At 37.3% G+C, this 12,457-nt stretch overlaps 1 protein-coding gene across 2 annotated transcripts; it reads left to right on the top strand.

Moving 5' to 3' along the window:
• Positions 1-1,843: 1,843 nt before the first annotated feature.
• LOC104592339 (putative histone H2A variant 3) lies at positions 1,844-11,874 on the top strand. Of its 2 annotated transcripts, none has more exons than XM_088892712.1 (2): positions 1,844-2,042; positions 11,353-11,874. In XM_088892712.1, the coding sequence occupies exons 1-2, from the start codon at positions 1,944-1,946 to the stop codon at positions 11,647-11,649; spliced, it is 396 nt and encodes a 131-aa protein (XP_088748838.1). In that variant the 5' UTR covers positions 1,844-1,943; the 3' UTR covers positions 11,650-11,874. The 2 variants fall into 2 exon arrangements, with proteins under 2 accessions (XP_088748838.1, XP_010249965.1); XM_010251663.3 differs by lacking the exon at positions 1,844-2,042 and adding an exon at positions 2,410-2,814.
• The last annotated feature ends 583 nt before the right edge of the window (positions 11,875-12,457 follow it).

The following is a 12,457-nucleotide window of genomic DNA, read 5'->3' as shown; positions in this document are numbered from 1 at the left end:
CATGATTCCTACGTGTTCACAGAAGCAAACATTGAGCAAGGAGGCCTGATTCTGGAAATCATCCAACAATATGGCCAAGCTTCAGGACAGTAGGTGAATCTCTCTAAATCTGAAATTTTCTTTAGTCCCAAAATGCATCATAGATTCTAAAAAATGATACCCAGGGTGATGGGGGGTTAAAAAGGTTACTTATGCTTCCAACTATCTAGGTTTACCTGCGGGATTAGGGAAGTCAAAAAAGGGTGCTTTAATTATATCTGAAAAAGATTGGAGACCAAATCAAAGAGCTGGAAGGCAAATTTTCTTTCTCCTGCTGCAAGTAAGGAGGTGTTGATTAAAGCAGTCCTAACGGCAGTCCCAGCTTATACAATGTCAGCTTTTCTCATACCTATAGGAATCTGTGAAAAAATCAAAAGAATTCAAAGGCAATTCCTGTGGGGGGAGAATAGTATGCAGAAAAAAGTTAATTGGGTGAGTTGGAATAATATTTGCAAAAGTAAATTTTCAGGAGGGCTGGGTTTCAAATACCCTCATCTTTTTAACCTAGCCCTTCTCTCAAAGCTGGCCTGAAGGGTTTGCACTAACAAGGATAGCCTTTGGTGCAAAATTATAAAGGGAAGATACTTGGGGGATAAGAATTTCTGGAGCTGTAAAGTTCCTAAATCATGCTCCCGGGGCTTTAGAAGTTTAATGGTAGGGAGAGAAGTTCTAAGGGAAGGGTATTGTTGGAGTGTGGCCAATGGAGAAGACTTGTCATTATGGGAGGACCCATGGATAAATGAGATTCTTCATTTCAAACCAATGGGTCCTCAACCAAAAGATAGTGAAAAGGCCAAGGTAACTGACTTGCTTAATTCACAAAGATCGGACTGGGATTACAGAAAACTAAATGAGTTGTTTGACCCTTATACCATTGAAAAGATAGGCAAAATAGAAATATGCTAATGTGGAAGCCAGACCCAAAAGGTAAATTCTCAGTAAAATCAGCTTATCAGCACTTAGCTTCTAAGGATCAAATGAAGACCCCAAGCTTAACTCAAAACTCTAATGGAAACAAGCTATGAAAGAAAATTTGGGTCTTTAAAATCCCTCAAAAAATAAAACACTTTCTTTGGAAATGTTGTCATAATAGCATTGTAGTTAAACAAGTCCTAGTGAGGAGATAGATAGGAACTCAAGACCTCTGCCCAATCTGCGGCAGAGAGCCTGAATCTGTCATGCATGCCATGTTTTTGTGTGATCATGCTAGGAATGTTTGGTTTGGTTGTGATTTAGCCATTCGGGCATGACTGTTTTTCTCGTTTAGCTATTTTATTGGTGGATTAATCAGGAACAGATTCTGCTCAGTGCGGGTGAAGATGCTTTGGAACTCTCTGCTATTGTGCTTTCAAACATTTGGAAAGCCAGAAATGGTTTTGTATTTGAGTCTATTTCCCCAAACCCTTTTAATGTTCTCCTTGCTTTTCGCAGGTTGAGGATGGAAGTGAAGAGAGCTTCCCCTCCAAAATCAACCGACTTTTCCTTGCTGGACAAGCATTTTTTTCAAAGATGGATGGAATGTGAGGGGTGTATTGCAATGACAGATGGAAGTTTTGGAGCTGGTAGGAGTGCTTTTGGTTTTTGGATCTCTGTTAATAGAAAACACCTGTTTTTTGCTAAATGTGGGCCTTGTAAAGTTTTGTCTGCTCTCTACGCAAAGGCCTTAGCAGTTCAAGAGTGTGTCTCGTTCATTTATTCATTTATGGGCTGGGACTGAGATCTGTTAATATTTTTCTGTGACTCCTCTACTCTTGTGACATTTATTTCCAAGAGATCTTTTGATTGCGAGCCTTTTATCTTTTATCTGGCCTATCCTTCATAGCCTGTTTGCTTTATCTGATTTTTCTTTGAAGATTTTCTTGGCAAAGAGGGACTCAATTGGGGCAGCGCATAGGCTGGCTGCCATGGGAAAGCATGGCTTTCAGGAATTCTGGAGGCATCCTCCGCCCTGGATGCTCCCACATTTTAGTCTTGAAGATGTGGCTCAGATGTCTGTTGCTGCGGTGTGGAGCTCTGATCCTCCTCAGTTGTTTTTGTGTTTCTTGCGCTCTGCGTGTTTTCTTGTTTTCTGTTTGTTTCTTCGCTGTCTTTTCTACCAAAAAAAAAAATTTCCATCCCTATTTTGGCTACACGAAGAGTAGAATTATTAGCAACGACACTTAATGGAAGACCACCTATTGACTTACATCGTAATAACCGTCAGCCCCTAATACGGTCATCAGTCATCAATTGCAGTTAAACTGGACTCTTTTGTCAATACTTAATACACGGGTAATAGGGGATATTTTCTCGTAAGCTACGAAGTTTGTTACAATGTCCAGAATGCCCCTCTGTCAATTTCATGGTCATGGGCCTCATGGTTCCTATGACTATGCGTGGATGATGGTTCCTTTTCTACCTGTACGTCAGAGAGAAGTCGCAGGGAGTGGCGGCACCAGCCACCAGTTCGTAACAGAAGCACGGCGCTACTTTCGCAAATTTGATTAAAGATTAGGGTATCTTTGTAATTGGATATTTCTACCCGTATTAATTCTCCCTTTCCCCGATCTCTTTTCGGGTTTTCTTCGTCTCTCCCTCTATTTCTATCCCTCTCTGCAACTGCTTCACAGTTTGTTTTCCATTCGCAAATCGTTGAAAACTCTAATCTTTTTGGCGGGAAAGATGTCGGGAAAAGGCGCGAAAGGTTTGATTACGGGGAAATCCTCAGCTATGAACGCTAACAAAGACAAAGACAAGAAGAAACCTGTCTCTCGTTCTTCTAGAGCAGGCTTGCAGGTTCTCTTCATATCTCCTTTGATATATATATCTAGATGCTCCTGATGGACCTGATCTCTTATCAATTACCGGTTTTATTCCACTGTTTTGTGGATTTTTTCTCCTTGGTTGGGTTCTGCAAGGGTTTCTAGTTCATGGTTCCTTTCCTCCGTTTTTGAGTTTCTTATACCTGTCATTGGTGCACAGTAGTTAGAACCTTATAGGCTACTTCTTCTAGAAGTTATATTTATGGGAAACAAATATAGAAACACGAAAAAAATGGCATTGATGTTCTATTTATGCTCGCTTCTTTGTGCACTTCCTCAGCTCTTGTTTTTTCTTGTTACTCTGTAGCGTCTAGAACTGTTCTGTTTTATTTCATTCTATCATTTCTTGATAGGAGTTACTCTATATTTTAATGGAGTCTCGCTTGTTTAAAAAGATTACATTTTTTGATAACCGGTAAAATATTTCGTTAAAGTGAAACAAATACTTAATGGAACTAGAAAGTTGTCCGCACTGCAAAAAGCAAATGACAATGTGGGTTTTATGATCTAAAGTCGTTTATGGCCTTTAGCCTCTCTCACGGTATTGTAGATGGCGAGATGTGTTGGACGAATTGTTAATTAAACAATTAATACATTTTGTTTCATAGACAAATGGATTCTGGAGGTAAACTCAAGATAGCATTTGTTTTAGCCTGTTAAACCCTTTTTGAATCCGTTATTCAGTACCAATGTTTAAGTCATTGACTTATTTGGAAGTTAGTAGTAGTTGTGTTGTTTATTTATTTATTTTTTTTGACAAGTATTAGTTGTGGTTGTTCCAACCATATTAGTTCTCTTATAATGCTTACTAGCGGGGAAGCTCCTGATTTGCAGGGGCAAAATAGAAAAATGCCATTTGAAGATACAATAATAAATTAGGTTATATTTTTTAAATAAAATAATTATAACTATATTATTATAAATAATAAATAACTATAGTGGGCTCCAATCTGGTTTAGGGTTGTCAATGAGTCACAACTAAGTAGAACCAGTCTTGAACCAATTATTTAATTTGGATCAAATCATAGACCTGATTATATTGAAACAATAGTTAAAATAATACTACTTTATTTTTATGTTAATAAGTTAAACATTTTAACTAATATTATCTGATTTATTATTTATCAAATTTACTATTTCAAACATGAAACATTATAAAAATTACAAAAAAGAAAAAAAAATATATTTCATAAAATATTTGATTCCAGACTTGAATCAATTTTGGACAGGTAATGAGAATCAATCCAATAATTAATCAAGACAAAATCATGGAACCAAAACTGTTATAATTATGTTCAGTCAATTTAGTTCCATCAGGACAGACCCAACCCATTGGTTCAGCACCATTTTTTCTTAAATAAATTAACGTTTATATAATAATTTATTAAATTGAATAAAATAAATAAATAAATAAATAAATAAAAGTTTATTGGGATGGGACTGGTATAAGCTATCCCAAACTAGACCTGACCCGTTGACAATGCTAAATATGGGCTCAAGAGGAGAGAATAATTTGTTAGTAAATTATTTCTAAATAAATAATTTAGTAAAATAAATAAATAAATAAATGAATGTTTATTAAAATCTTTCTCTCAATGTCACACCTCCTTTATTTTACTGATTTAGTTTATTAAAATAAATAATTTATTTAATTTTATTAAACAAATAAATGTTTAGATAATAATAGTAAAATAAATAAATGAATAAATAAAAATTGAGATAGAGAATAGGAGGAGAGAGAGAGAGAGAATTGAAAAAGAAGAGGGATGGCATAATCGTAAGTAGTTGTATGTGGCACTCCTGTAATTTTTGAATATCATAGGGGCAATTACATGGCAAGGTAAAGAAGGTGCATTTGTCTTATATGTGACATTCTTGTAATTTTCGAATGCTAGAGTAAAATGAGGTGGGAGAGAAGAGAGACAGAGTAAAGGAGAAAAGGGAGGGAGAAACACGTGTCAATAATTTAGAGCATGTCTGTCAAGGCAAGAGCAAACCACATGTCAACCTCCAAATGCTGCCATACATCTTCCCAATGCTTTAAGTATATAATTATAGATTCCCATTCTGCATGTTAACTAAAGGAGTTGGTGGTGGAGATGAACCACTTGCTCGGTTGGTATCTAATAAAGTCTGAACATTGACAATCGACACCTCAGGGTTGGATTCGGTACCAAACTTTGTGTATTTTTTCAAGTATCTAATATTGCATGGGGCGTCCTGGAGCTGAAACAATTTTAGTCTTTGCATGTATTTGCTTACAAATACTCTGCTACAAACTTCTGCACAGAAAGATATTGGATATTCTAGGCATACAGAGGCTTGAGCCCACTCAGTGAGGGAGGTAGGTTCTTGGCATCCATAGGTGACCCCTTCAGTCTGAAAGGTTTTCACTTCAGCTAACCTGACTATGGATATCCCTGTCTTGTTTCTAGAGAGGGTGTTAGGAGGAGTATATTTTATTGGGATTGTAGCTTGCTGGCTGAAGCTCTGCAGTTTGTATTCTAATGCTGTATGTTATTCTGTATTGGTACCTGTTTGTTTTTCTTAGGTTTCTTTTATAGCCTGTGATCTCCTTTATAGCTCCATTGTATTACTTTCTCTCTCTAGTGCAGTTTCATTGCTATTGGTAAAATGATCTAATTCTGATGAAACATTGTTAAGTATGATCAATAGAAAGGATAGACAAATAATCCAACTACTCTAGATGATGCCCTAAAGATGGATAAGCAATCACTTAAGTCAATGACATGGTCAGCTGTTTTTTGAATGCGATTTAGTCTTTAATGTGGAATAAGGTTGCATTTGCCACTGGTGCATTCTAGGATTTCTGTTGATCTGGCAGTCTGAATTCTACAATTGTGGAGGTTTGAACTCGGACCAGTCATTTTGTGAGACTTCAAGAATGCAATTCTTTTTTTTTTTTTGGGGGGGGGGGTCTGTCTGAGAGTAATGAATGGTTTTTCTTCTATATCTTCTATGTTTAAGGGCATCTACTAGTGAAGATGATGTCAATACCATAGAACTTAAGTGGAGGTGGCCATTAGGGAAAGTTTCAGTGTTCATCATGGTTATTTTTGCTGATCTTTTTAGGAGATCGATCACAAGCATGCCTTGCAACAACTTGTGTTGGAGCATGCCCTTTACATGATTGTGATGATCGATTGGAAATGGCAGGAATGAGTCAACCCCATTTAGGAGGACCTGTGGATTTTTTTTTTGGTTCAGAGTTTGAAACCAGACTAGATTTTAGATTTGTTTCTTATATGTAGTTTCATACTTGTGTGATTTCTATTTGGAGGTGTTGCATATCAATGTTTTAAAAGTAAGAAGGCCAAGCCTCTTAGAGACTGAGGTGCAAGGCACACCTGTACAAAGTGCACCGCCATGTTTGAAGAAAGAAGTCAATTGATTAGCTTCATATACAAGAAACATATAATATAATTCTGAAATACATAAGCTTTTCAAAAGACCTATTAATCCATTTGGTTAGAGCTTCATGTTATTAACACAATGGTCCATGTATGTTCATGCCCTACATGGGCTAAACTGTTTGAACTCTAAACATTATAGGTACAACCTATTCAACATCAAATTCAATGGTAGTTCTTCAAAACTTATCAATAAACCAGGTGAAGCACACCCCACAAAGTGAGCCTACTGTGCATGACATATTTGACATGCATTTGTGTTGTTCAATTCTAGTTTGACCATGGTTTTGCAAATTCATGCTTTGATGTACTCGTGCTTCAATCTATAGAATCTGTGGTTAGGTGATTGGATGGTACTGGTCAAATTGCATCTGAAAACTTAATGTGCTATTCCATGGTAGAAATACGTTTAAACCAGTGGGATGTATGTTTCCTTTGTCAAGCAAGTAGTGAGACCATGTTCTACCTACTAATTTCCTGTCCTTTCACTTCTTGCATTTGGGAGTTTTTTTTTTTGTTTTTTACAACTTGTATTTGGCTGTGGGTGGAATCCTCTTAGGGATATCAAAAATGTCTTCAGCCATTTGTTTTCCTGTCCTCCTAAGAGAGAGGAGGGATAAGTGGTTATGGTGATGTGCAAAGGCTGCGATTATTTGGAGTGTGTGTGTGTGTGTGGGAAGAAATGAATTTTGGAACTTTCAAGGAGAAGGTGCAATCTAAGGAAGCTATCATAGAAAACATTTCTGTTAAGGTGGTGCGTTGGGTAAAGTTATTGGATGTCTTTACCCCCTCAATACTCGGTACATCATTTGGAATGGGAAAACCATGTCTAGCTCATCATTTCAAGGATGCATTTCAATAAAAAATTATTCCAAGGAGAACAGCAAAATGGTTATGGACACCACCTCCCAATCAGATCAAAGTGAATTTTGATGGCTGCAGTCTTGGCATTCCAGGGGATCCAGGAATAGGAGGTGTATTTAGAAGCTATGAAGGACACATCTTTGCTGCATTATTGGTCCCAGATATGTTGGCATTTCCATTTTCCTCATGGATTGAAGCTTGCTAAAGGTATAAATTTCAGACATTTACTAGCGGAAGGAGATTCCTGTGTAGTTATTGGCTGGCTTGCAAAGAGGGATTCAAATGGCTACAAGCCTACAACCACTCAATTTTTGCACTGTGTCAGACTGTCAGCCAGTGCACAATTGATCACTTACTATTTGCCTATTTGGTTATTTATTGATAAGGTTTATGAACAACCTGGGCTATTTCAACTGATTTCCACCCCTTGGTGGAACTCCAGTACAAGGTGGGATGTAACACTGACATGGTCTGCTGGAACGAAGATGAATCTGGCATGTTCCTTGTCTGCTGGACTATCTTTTTTTTGTTCAATTGCTGGGCTGTCTGGAATCTGGATTTTCCAAAGGATTCCCAGCCCTATGCAAAATTCTGATACAATGCGGACTATGGGGATGATGTGGTCCATTGGAATAACCACATGGATGATTTGGAGGGTTCCTCACTGACCTGGTTAGGGAACCTTCCCCCCACCCACCCACCCACACACACACACACATTGTCACATCCACATCTGGATGTTATTGAATTAGATTTATTTGATCAATTACTGCTTGATTCTTTTTCTTTTGTGATCTTGTGCAATGTGTTTGTTTGTGATGGTTGACCATAGCTCATAGATCCATTTAACTGAATACATGGCCAATTTGTTGGGTCACCTAATAGACCCAATTAGGAAACATATCTTGACAGACACAAACACACATCTACATTTGGATGTTTTAGCTGGATTCTTTTGATGGATAGTTAACTGGATTTATTTAATCAACAACCATTTGATTTCTTTTTCTTATCTTGTGCAACCAGTCAATTTGTGATGGTTAGCCAGACACAAACACACAAATCTGTTCATAATTTTAAAATCAGAATAAGCAAGGGCCCTCACACAATTGAAGACCCAACATCTGCCACCAATTTGACTTCGTTTCTAGCCTGTCTTCAAAAATCCGTTTGTTCCTTTCTCTCCAAATGCCCCAATAGTCTGCAAAAGGAATGGTACTCTAAAATATTTTAGCTTTCTTGCTGCCTGTCAATCTTGTCCATTTAGTGAAGGTTTCCTGAGGTTGAATCGGGCAAGAAAGAACACCTTAAATAATGCAGAAAAGGACCAAACAAGCACTGTTACTTAACACTGAATAGATAAATGGCATGAATCTTCCTCGTTAGACATGACACATCTATTTGGAATATGAAATCCCCTTGATTTCAATGATCAATTGTGAGAATGCTATCCAAGGAATGAAGCCACAAAGAAGCCTCAACTTGAGGGGGAATTAAATTTCCCCAATTACCTGAAAAGTTCCTATTCCCCATCTGATCTCTCATCAAAGCATCGTAAAAAGATTTATATTACAGAAAATTTTCCATTTTTACATTCTTCCCTCCATATGGAGGGGTGCATCCGGAGTTTTATGTGATAGGTGAATACTGCTTAGATTAAAAGGAAAATTCTATAAAACAGTTATAAGGCTAGATATTGCTGTATGGAGCAGAGTGTTGGATAGTCAAGAAACACGTCTGAAAAATGAGTGTGGTAGAAATGCATGTGTTGAAATTCTAGAAAGGATAGGTACAGAAATGTAGTCCTTTGGAGGAACCTAGGTGTAGCTCCAATAGGTGATAAAATGAGAGAAAGTAGACTAAGATGATTATGGTTTGGCCACATGCATAGAAGACCTTCAACAACACTCGTAAGAAGTGATTTGCTGAAAGTTGAAGGGGCTTGAAGGGCTAGGGGTTGACCAAAAAATACATGGGTAGAAGTAGTAATAAATGATTTAACCACCAGTAATTTATCAATTGATATGCCATTAAGCAGAACAGAATGGTGAAATATGATTAATATAGTCGGCCCCATATAGTTGGGATAAGGCTTGGATGATGATGATTCATGACATTCTTTCCACTATATGGCATTAGTTTTACAAACATCATCTTGACTTCTTTTAGTTTGGGAAATAGAAGAATGTCATGTTTGATGACATTTTGCACAATTCATCCAATTCTCTATCCAATAAATGGACACCCAATACAACTTGATCTCTTCTTGCAAAATACTTATAGCAATGTTATTTATATTCAGCTTGTAATGCCTATGACAATCCTCACCCCATAAGAAGTTACTTCTCTTGTATCGCAATCAAAATTCACCACCCCATATCTGCAAAGAGCAACTCTCCTCCAAAGAGCATTTCTTTCTTTTCCAAACCTTCACGACCATTTGATGATTAAAGAGATTAGTGAATGAAAAAGACAGAGGAGTGAAATAGGAAATATTGATTTCCCACTGATGGTAGCGAATGTTCTTGAATACTATTGGTGAAAGTGGTGCCTGAACGAGAACTAATAAGTACATGGATAATGACTATGTAATGTTAAAGCCAATTTATCTACTGAGTTGATCGGTTTGCCCTACATTTCTTTCTTTGGTTGAGCAGTTGATTATTTATTTTGAGCATCTTGAGACAGCCTTGATGTGCATTGCACTATGTATGCTATCAATTAATAGGTTATTTTGGTTATCTTGATTGAATTTATTACATTCTATAATTTACTATTGATTGATTGGTTCTTTGGAGTATCCTGATTGAGGTAGATATGGCTTGTGCATCATATCATGTATGATACCTGTCTGGTAAGGATGCTATCAACCTATAAGCTGCTACAAATTTCAGAATGACTATTAATCTGGAAAATTTCCAGGAATGTTTCTTTTTTCTCGAAGTACCTGATCATCGTCATGGGGCTGCTACATTTGGGAAATGGATCTCAAGTTTTTTACTTATTTTTGGATAAACAATTGGGATCTCACATGCAAGCACTTTCCTATAGTTCCATTTTGTAGGCTCTGGGATTTTCTATGCAGGCTTAATGGTGGCGATTTTTTGGGGCACTGGAGAGTATCTTTTACCTTGTTGAATACCAATATGGTCTGAGGGCATCCATTCCTGCCAAAAGAATTGCTGGACTTGGGGATTAACATAATCTTCCTTCCTTTGTAGTATTTCTTCTGTATCTGATTGCTACTTTTGATTGAATGAGACAATTTTGGTATCAGATATCTTGCTTATGCCAGAAAGGATGTGGATATAGTTATTGAAAAAAGATTTGAAGAATCATAATTTAATAGACATCATGGTGAAATGCGAAAACAGAATTCTATAGCTGATCTGAGATGGTTGGTAAGGCTTTGTTGAGTTGAGTGCCTCTTGTTTGGGCTAAAAATGGTGAAATGAAATCCAACATGATTCATACAGAAGCAGTGTGGGCAGATTATTGAGGTTCACCTGTACTATCTTTCTTATTAGGATATTTCTTCTTATGGTAGATCTCAAAGTAGGTAATGGTGGTAGTTGCAACTTGAGTTTCCACTAGTCGAAGTTCTCTCTTCAAGTTTTGTTCAATTCCTGTCACATGCACAAAAGAAAAATGGTTGTGGAAAATATGCAAGGTATATAAACAAGAAGCAAGCCCAACTATTTTAACTGTGGGAAATGGGAAATGGACAAAATATGTAAGAAAATGCCCAAGTAGCAGTTGGGAAATAGAAAAGAGAAATGTATGGGAAATTGAGAATGCTAATTCTGTTTTCCAGGATTTTTCGTAGATTCGTAGTACTTGTGGTTTCCTTGTATATTCTATTGATGTTTTTCACCATGTTTTACATCCTGTGCATATCCCCATTTTATGGGGAATGCCATACTTTTTTTTCACAGGAAATAAGAGTTCACAAGAAATGCATTATCAAAATTTATGATACATGCTGTGTTTCTTTTTCTCTCTAATGAGAAACTGGTATGCATATTATATACACTATCAAACAAGTTGCTTTGCAATTTGCAGAACATTTCTCTCTTTAATCAGTTTATGTTATATGCCTCAGTTTCCTGTTGGCCGTATTTATGTATTTATATTGCATACACCTTATCAAAAAAATTGCTTGCTTTGCAATTTGCACAGTTTCTCTCTAATTGACCATTTTGTGTCATTTGCTGCAGTTCCCTGTTGGCCGTATCCATCGTCTCCTAAAGTCCAGGATTGCAGCTAATGGAAGAGTGGGGGCAACAGCTGCTGTGTACTGTGCAGCAATCTTGGAGTATCTTACTGCAGAAGTCTTGGAACTGGCAGGCAATGCCAGCAAAGATCTGAAGGTTAAACGTATAACACCAAGGCATCTGCAGCTTGCAATCCGAGGGGATGAAGAACTTGATACACTGATAAAAGGAACTATAGCTGGTGGAGGTGTGATTCCTCACATCCACAAGTCCCTGATCAACAAATCCTCCAAAGACTAGTGGCTTAATGCTGTTTAAGGGGTATTGAGTTGCTTATTTTGGCTGTGTACAATTGCAGACTGGCTGAACTCCTTTTCTGCTGCTGAGGCTGACTGGGTATTGTCATCTTTTTTCCCTATATTATTGGTTATATTTTTCCTTTGAGGCAGATAGGATTGTTTCATCTCATTCAAGTAATTACTTATAAAAAAACTCCATGCAAGTAATTATGCAAATTTTGCTCCACATGCTTTTCTTTTCGTCTGATTTCTATGCTTTTTCACATGTGCAGCCGTACTGTGGTTAAGCAATGCAGTTTCGGTGCATGATTTTGTGTTTAATCTCCATTCAAGATCTTAGCTTAGGGGTCGTGATGTGCTGCGACCGCAGCTGTGTATAATGGGCTACGTAACCAATGACAAATGAAGTGAACACTTCATTGTTCCGTACACAGGGGACCGCATGTGATATGGGTCATATGTGTCCCATGTGTCCAGAACACTGGCGTGTTCACGTGTGATTGGTTATGTAGTCCGTTTTACACCGCTGTGTTTGCAGCAGATCCTTTGTCAAATCTAAGATTACTATGCACCATATGTCATAGAAACTTAACGATAATCATACCAAATGGGTGTTGCCCTGCTAATAGAATCGAACATTAAGGGAGATATACTCAATGTGCGCCTGTAGTGTCTGTGGGAAGAAGTGTAGGAGATCGGAGTTCGTTAACTTCTGGAGTAAAGTTGAAAAATTCCCCGTCTTGGGGAAGTTTTGTCATGCATAATTTGTTAATTATTGAAGTTTTATGGAAATTAATTTACAGATCAAC

The sequence above is a fragment of the Nelumbo nucifera genome, chromosome 8 (assembly GCF_055504915.1).
Source record: "Nelumbo nucifera cultivar China Antique chromosome 8, China Antique-T2T, whole genome shotgun sequence".
NCBI classification, from domain to species: Eukaryota; Viridiplantae; Streptophyta; class Magnoliopsida; order Proteales; family Nelumbonaceae; genus Nelumbo; species Nelumbo nucifera.
This window is presented reverse-complemented; position numbering and strand designations above follow the sequence as displayed.